This window comes from Olea europaea, chromosome 13, assembly GCF_002742605.1.
Source record: "Olea europaea var. sylvestris chromosome 13, O_europaea_v1, whole genome shotgun sequence".
NCBI classification, from domain to species: Eukaryota; Viridiplantae; Streptophyta; class Magnoliopsida; order Lamiales; family Oleaceae; genus Olea; species Olea europaea.
The window spans coordinates 10432283-10440543 of NC_036249.1; the positions used below are offsets into that span (position 1 = coordinate 10432283).

The 8261-nt window shown below is 33.3% G+C and overlaps 1 protein-coding gene across 1 annotated transcript; it reads right to left on the bottom strand.

Annotated features, from left to right (window-relative positions):
- Positions 1 to 4268: 4268 nt before the first annotated feature.
- LOC111408436 (WPP domain-associated protein) lies at positions 4269 to 7572 on the bottom strand. Its single transcript, XM_023038196.1, has 3 exons — positions 5069 to 7572; positions 4599 to 4725; positions 4269 to 4436 (listed from the first exon to the last, which is right to left on the bottom strand). The coding sequence occupies exons 1-3, from the start codon at positions 7570 to 7572 to the stop codon at positions 4296 to 4298; spliced, it is 2772 nt and encodes a 923-aa protein (XP_022893964.1). The 3' UTR covers positions 4269 to 4295.
- Positions 7573 to 8261: the final 689 nt, after the last annotated feature.

Here is an 8261-nt window from a genome sequence, read left to right on the forward strand (position 1 = left end):
TGGGCAAGTCTTGGCCATTGATTCCTCGAAGGGCACTAAGAAGAAGTCTAAAAGATGCTTTGAGAAAGCATCGAAGATGACTAAGGCAGACAAAGAAAATAAGGACATTATCAAGTCTGATGACCCTTAATATCATTGTGGAATGAAATGTCATTGGAAGAAAACCTACAAAGCTTTTGTCTACTTTAGTAGCTTTTTGGGTATTTTATATCAGATATGGATCTCATATTTGTGTAAATGTACAGAAACTAAATAAAAATAGACCAATGCAAAAAGAAGAAGTTGACATGTTCGTTAAAAATGAGCAAGGGTTGCTACGTTACCTATAGAAGTATACTTCTTATCATTGTTTTTAGGCTTAGTACTATTAGAATTAGATAAATGTTGTTTCGGTCCTACCATTACCCAGAACATTAATTCAATTTCATATTTGGACATAAATTATTTTTTAATTAATGTTAAGGACAATTGTTATTCCTTTTATCTTGATAAGATATTAATAACTATGGTAAATGACAAAATGACATTTATATTCTAAATACTGAATATCCGATAATCAGTATGGAAATTAAAAGGTATAAAAGTGATAATCAAAATAATACCCATCTCTAACATTGTAGTTTGGGTCACATAAATGAGAAATGCATTTCCAAATTACATAGCAATGGATATTTAGGATCAACTGATTTTGAATCATTTGACAAATGCGAATTAGGCCGTTGAGCAAGATGACCAAATTCTCTTTCATTGGAAAAGGAGAAAGAGCCGCACAATTACTTGGCTTAATATATAGTGATGTATGTGTACTCATGTCAATTAATGCTATGTGAGGTTTCTCTTATTTAATCACATTTACTAATGGCTATTTCAGAAATGGTCATGTATACTTAATAAAATTATTCAAATATAAAGCTCTTTAAAGGTTCAAAGGATTCAAACTAAAAGTAGAAAAACAAATAGATAAAGGCATTCTTACACTAAAATTTGATCAAGGTGAAAGAATATCTTAAATGTGAATTTTTATATTACCTAAAAGAGAATGTGATTTTTCTCATAGTAGACTCCACATATAATTTGCAACTTAATGGTGTATCCGAATGGAGAAGTCGTATACTATTAGATATGGTGCGATAATCATGAACCATGCAGATCTCCTAAAATTGTTTTAGGGTCATACACTAATTGTTGCGTGCTTCACACTAAAATCATGTCCAATTTAAATCAGTTGACAAAATTTAATATGAGTTATGGAAAGGCAGAAGGCCCAACTTGTCTCATGTTAAATTTTAGGGATATATTACTTATGTAAAGCGCACTGAATCAAATAAGATTGAGATTAAATCCGATAAATGCATGTTTGTAAAATTTCCAAAAGAAGCAAATGGGAACAAAATAAGTCTCGAACGAGTTCAAGAATCCACAAATATAGTTGAAAAAGTATATGAACTTGAGTATGATCCCACACCATCTGAGTGACATACTCTTGACCAGGAAGTCGAGATTCCTGAGAACACATCAGCTCCATATAATTTTATAGGATCATTCAACATCTTAGAAGGTATTAATCCATGATTACTAATCAAAGATGATGAACCTACTAATTACATAAATGTAAAATCAAATGTTGACTTAAAAAGATAGTAGGAGACCATGGAATCCGAAATGAACTCAATGTATATAAACAAGGTTTGGACCTTGGTTGACTTGCCTGATTAGGTAAAACTTATAGGCTATAAATAAGTTTACAAAAACGAGGTCAACATAGATAGAGACATAAATACATACAAAGAAATGCTAGTAATAAAAGATTATATACAAAGATAAAGAGTTAAATTTGATGAAACATTTTCACCTGTAGCCATGTTAAAGCTTAAATGTCAAAACTACAATCCTTTGCATGAACTTGCAAGGGAAAGTGTACATGACACAGTTCGAAAGTTTTGAATCCAAAGAAGCCAACAAAGTATACAAGCTTGGTCGATCTTTTTATGGGTTAAGGCAAGCCTCTAGGAGTTGAAATTTTCGCTTTGATGAGACAATTAAAATGTTTGATTTTATAAAAATGAAGATGAATAAAGATAGTGAGAGCGTTGATTCATTCTTGATATTATACGTAAAGATATATTATTAATAGGAAACAACGTTCCCATCTAGAAGATTGCTTAACATCTTCCAGTCTATATAGATAAAATTTTAAAATATTTATAGAGAGAGAAAATGAACTGATACATTGGTGTTAACCTCTAGTGAGACTAGAAGATAGCAAGTTTCAATATAATATATGTTTACTCTTAATAAGTGAGCGGTTAGTTAGAAAGGTTCGAAATATGAAATAATTGTCAATTCAATAACGGAAGCCTAATACACCATTGCTCAGAAGCGACAAAGAGTTATGTTCTGGATCAGGAAGTTCATTGAGTAGTTCCTAATGTTGTTGATTTCACAGCTTTATATTGTGATAATAATGGAGCCATCACGCAAGAGAATGAACTAAGGTCTCTCGACAGTTCAAACATGTATTAAGATAGTATCATCACATCAGAGAGATAATACAAAGAAATGACATAATAAAAGAATAAATTCCTAGAAATTATTAAATTTTAGATCCAATGATAAAGAATTGTCATGGCATAAATATGATTGCCATGCAAACTTTTATGATATTATCTAGTGCAAGTGAAAGTTTGTAAGTGTTGTGCCCTAGATCTAATTGATATTGGACATAAATACTTTTGATATAATTGACGCATTCTATTTATGAGAGGTTTATTATTTAATTAATTTAATGTTTTAATAAATTAAATAATAGAGTTCGTAGATTCAAATCTCGATAACTTTTTAATTACAAGGAGTTGTGATTGTAAGATGCAAATTATATATGACAGAACTTAAAACATCCATGGTCGTATGTAACAATTAAATATGAATATCGTTATTACGAATAGACCATCATGTATAACATTTCTTACTTGTGAAGTAAATAGTTAATCTGGGAAACTAAAATTATAGTGACACTTAAATAAACACATGAATATTTTTTTAAGATGGCAAAATACTGGAGATCAGCTAAAGAGATTTGACGTGGAAAACTATTTGAGTACCAGTAGTTAATCTCTAACATTTGGTAGTGGAATTGGTCAATTGATTTAAGGTCATCATAGTGTCTTATATGGGAACAATCATACTTCGGTAATATTGGATGTTGCTCTGTCAAGAATCGCTAATACAACATCGTTTGGGTATGTTACGAATCATATGAAGATTATGAATGATCAATAAATAATTCGTTACTCTTCGTAGTAAGAGCTTATGACATTTCATTCAATTAAGTTGATAACGAAATCCTTGGCTAATGTATACTCATAAGTTGAAAGGAGTTTTCGACTTATATTGACTTAATAATGTGAGAAAAGATATGGTGGATAATCGAGATTGACACACATCCATATCTCGTAATTCATCTGATCATATGAATGAAGGGATTGTAGTTTTACGGTAAATAAAAAAGTTTAATTTTGTCATACCATACAACATTTTTCATAACATGTATTGTCTTGACACATTGCTAGATATCAATTTGAAATGATGAATATGAATTAATGATAAATTAAAAAGTGATATTTTAATTTATCGATTTTGATTAGATTAAAATAATAATTTACATCTTTAAGCATCATGATCAGAAACCTAATGAATCACACACAAAAGGAGAATTAAAATAATGATATTTATTAATAGATTGACAAGCATTGGACAATTAATTAATTGGGTTGCTTGATAATATGTCCGAGTTAATTAATTTGATTAATTAATTTATGAAACAAATTTAATTAGATTAAAAAATATTGGACTGGATTAAGTTAAGTAATAGGCTAAGCCCATTTAAACTTCTATTAATAAGTTGTTGAGTTTGAGAATCATAGCATATAACACAATTATTATCGTGTTAGCACAAGAAAAGATAAAGCCAAGTTATTTCATTTTTGTTTCCCGCATGGATTTTCATTGGAATCTGGACAATTAAATAGATGTGGATTGCAAATCGTGATTGTTCATGTGCAAGAATAGCAAAGGAGTTCGTAAAATTCAACAAAGGTATAATTCCTATCCCAATTTTCATCTAAACAAAAAGTAGATCCTTAGTGAGGATTGAAAATATTTTTATTTTTCATCATGCATGATTATGTAAATTCCCAACAAATAGAATCTCTTTTTTGAAATGGAACTTCCTCTTTGTCGAACTTTTGCTACTCAGATCATGATTTAGGATCTTTACAAGAAAATTAGACTAACTATTAGACATTAAACCATACAAGATCACTAAAATTGCTTACCCCAAAGTAGCGCGACAAAACAATAGCATTTTGATTCAGTTCAATGTATATTTTCTCAAGGAGCAGCAGGAGGGTGTCCACTTGATCTCCAAGTAAATCAACCTGCAAAAAAAAAAATAATAATAACAATAAATAAATAATAATAATTCTACTTATGTACTAGTAATACAATTTTGGACGTCCGGTGATATTCAGAGTGCCCTATCAAAAACTGTAGATAAAACAAGATATTGGAAGGAAATAAAACATATGGTGTAAGGTTACCTCGGATTCAGCTAGTTTCAAATTATGACATCGCGAAATAAAAGCCTTCTCGTAGAGTAATTTTGTTTTCCTGATGGAAGCCACTGCTTTGATTACTGCATCCACTTGACCCGTTAATGCTTCTAGCCTGAATGAAGTGAAAGCAGTCTAAGTCCGTAAGTCTAAAACAGTATATGAGCAGAAACAGGAAATCTCGGGCTAGCCATGACAACAGGAAAAATATTGGTGGAGTAAAATAAACTCGCGCTTAATTTTCTGCCTTTTCGTTTACTACTATATTGGGTAGCAGCATAGTAAGCTTAGACAGACAAAATTTATGGTAGATTCAATGCCTCACTAACTCGATCCAAGTTCAGGGTTGATGATAGGCAAGAAAGCTTTTGATCTATATTCATTATTATGTGATTCCAGACCAGTTGATAAACTAATACATCAGCTTACAGCCTGCATTTAAAGAAAGAATAGAGTACCTTTGACATTTCATATCTAGATTCTTGTTTATCGTGATCTCAAAATCCTGGAGTTCTTGTTGAAGTTGTATGATAATTGACAAGACATTATCAGACGGGATCATCTCGATAAATTCATTGTTACCCTTTTGAAGTTCTTCGTGTTTAATCTTCAAGATGTTGTTTAGTTGCACAGCATGGTCGTTTTCTTCCATGTCATCAGATATTTCTAAACTTTGTTCCAATTCTACCACCAACTCTCTGCTTGTCTGCAATTGCTGCAAGGCCCCTTCTAGTTTTTTACCCACTGAACTGAAGGTCCTTTCATCGTCTGTCAACAGCCATTCAATGGCATTACGCTCATCTGCCTCTTCACAATCCAAGACCTCAAGGTCATTTTTTGCACCATGTGCCTTTATTTCAGAACTTGCTCTTAACATCAAGTCTTCCTCTACTTCCAAACATTTTGTCAGACAATCTAACTTCTCTATGAACCTTTCATCTCCATCAGTTTTCCTAGAACGAGGTGTGTCTTCTGAAAAATCAGGATGTAGTAATGATTTTGATCTTTTAAAAGGGATGTGCAAATCTTTCACAGCCTCAATAATGATAAAATGATAAATATCTTCCCGAATAAGATTCTCAAGGGAATAAGCATCTCTTTCCATCTGCCATGATTCAGACATTTCATTTAATGGACTGGTTATGGGCTCGGGAGTATGAATTTGGTTCAGAATCTGAGGTGCATTGCTATCAGTATATTTGATTGCTTGATCAGAGGCATTCTCTTTTGTCTCTTCCTGGGAAATACTCTCGTCTGTAAAGCGTTCCACAGTTTTCTTCCACTCCTCGACTGTTTTTTGAATAAAGACAACATACACATCCTCCCTGACTGAGCTCTCCAAGTAATGCCGCAAAATTCTAGGTGAGGTTGAATTGTAGAATTCACCATCAGCCTCATCATGATTACTTTGAGCAGATGCATTTTGGTGATAATGGGTAAATTCCTTTAGTGAGCGTCTATCCTCTATTAGTCTCACAGTGTCATAAAGACACAATTTAGTATTAACATCTTCGACAAGGCCTTGAAAAAGAACTTGGTTAGTGTCTTCCATTAATAAAATCTGCATAGACAAGTCATTCCTCTCTGTTTTAAGTTTTCGAATTTCTTGTTTTAAGCTTTCGCAACTGGTGATTTTTTTAGTCTCAGTTTTCCTATCAGGCATCGGTAACCTCCTCACTTGAACTCCATATCTGTCTGAAACACCCTTTTTATCTCCAAGATTGTGTTTCCTTTTGACAAGGTTGTCCAATCTTGATATGGCATCTTCTATCCTCGTTTCCAGGCTATTAGAATATCCATCATACTTGGATGGTTTCCGTATACGATGGCTTCCATCATCTTTTTTGTGCTCCTCAGGCCACTTTTCCAGGTAATCAAGTAAAGGCTCACTAGTTGCTCTGCGTATAGGATGGAGAGGAGTTGAATTGCTCTGCTTATTCTGCCTTTCGTCGTCTACCCCATTACTAATATAACAAGACTTCAATTCATAACATATGGTTCTCATCTCAATGATGAATTCTGACAAATTATCTTTCAAGAGACAAATTCTTTTCGTTATTTCTCCTTCAAAACTTTGTTGGAGATCGATTGTGAAGCCTTTTACCAAGATTGATTCGATATCTTTCTCAATGGTCCATCTCCACTGTTTCTCCAGTGGGAGCACTTCAGTACTCTGCATTCTCCCAAATGCAAGATCCAAAGTTTGTTTCAAATCATCAATGTCTGAACTCATCCACCTGATCAATGTGTTCGGTTCAGGTATACGGGAAAATTTGTCATCCCAAAAAAATTCCTTCTCTTTGAAACCTGAATTTCCATGTATTTCCTCGTCTGTGAATCCAGAGCAGATATCAGGACTGGAAACATGGGACGTTATTTTCTTCGAGTCAACTTTAAGACTGTTGTGCTCATCCTCCAGTTTTTGCTTTATATTCAGTACCTGCTGATCTAATGAATTCTTCAACTCACAAATATCCCCTTCTATAGCTCGATCCTTGATTGCCTCATTGCTTATAAGGGAATCCTGTAAGCCCTCAGTCTTCATTCTTCCGGGCTCTAATTTTTCGTGTAGACATAAAATTTCTCTTTCTTTCAACTCCAGTGAATGCCTAAGCTTCAACTCGTTTTCTAACTTCTCTGTCAATTCTTTATCTTTCTTTACAATCAGATGTTTCATATCTTTGATCCGTCCCTGGAGCCATTGTCTGATTTCCATCAAATCTGATAAGATTTTGTCCCGGTTGTCCTCCACGTCGTCTGCCTTCTCTTGAACAATGTTCAAACCTCCCTCCACAAGAATAGCTGCCAACTCATAAAATTTTGATCTCTCATGTAAAAACTCGATAGGTCCATCCTTAGATTGCACCTTTTCGTGAGCTTTATCCATGGCAGATCTCAAAAGTCTCATCACTATAGAGTCGGAGTTTGATCGATAATCAATTTCACCAAATAAGTTATCCATTTCTTGCGGTAAAGAAAGAGTAGCAATATATAGCTAGTAGTTATCCGTCTGGTATGCAAATAAAAGGTGAATTGTTGTAACAGTGTGTAAATCTTAAGATATGTGCTCCAAATGATTGCGTAAAAGAAACAGAAAGGATCAAATTTTCCCAGATGAGATTTGAGCAAAGAGGGTGAATTTCCCATCCTAAAATGTTGGAGGATGAAATAGACCAATTCCAATTAAGTTAAGATCTTCTCTAAGACAATGCCAAGAATTCAGCTTACAGCATTATATTCACATGTTACAATTGCAAATCTGTCTAAAGTACAAACAAGGGAGAAATGGTTTAGCAAAGTTAATCCAGTTGACACTTCCTCGTCTAATATCTTGATTGTAAACAAGGCAGCCAAAAAATTGTAAAAGCCCAGTCGTCCACGACTAGATTTATGTCCAACTAATCGAACAGAAGCCCCTCAGAGAAGCCATGGCCTATGATAAGTGTGTTTTTGCACACTTATTTACATCACAAACATGACTTAAATACAAGTAAAATGATTGAATTGTGACTTAATTTTGTTGAATTCATGCAATGTAGGTGATTCTATGAAAATAGTGGAATTCAGGAGAAAAGAGCCGAAAAATGACCAAATTAGAGCAAAATGAAAATTCAGGGACCAAATTGCAATTATTTGAAAGTTGATCCAATG

Coding starts and splice junctions, on each gene's coding strand:
- LOC111408436 (XM_023038196.1), bottom strand. CDS start 7,572: ATGGATAACTTATTTGGTGAAATTGATTATCGATCAAACTCCGACTCT. Junction 4,726..5,068: donor CTAGATATGAAATGTCAAAG/GTACTCTATTCT, acceptor CACTTCATTCAG/GCTAGAAGCATTAACGGGTC. Junction 4,437..4,598: donor TGAAACTAGCTGAATCCGAG/GTAACCTTACAC, acceptor TTTTTTTTGCAG/GTTGATTTACTTGGAGATCA.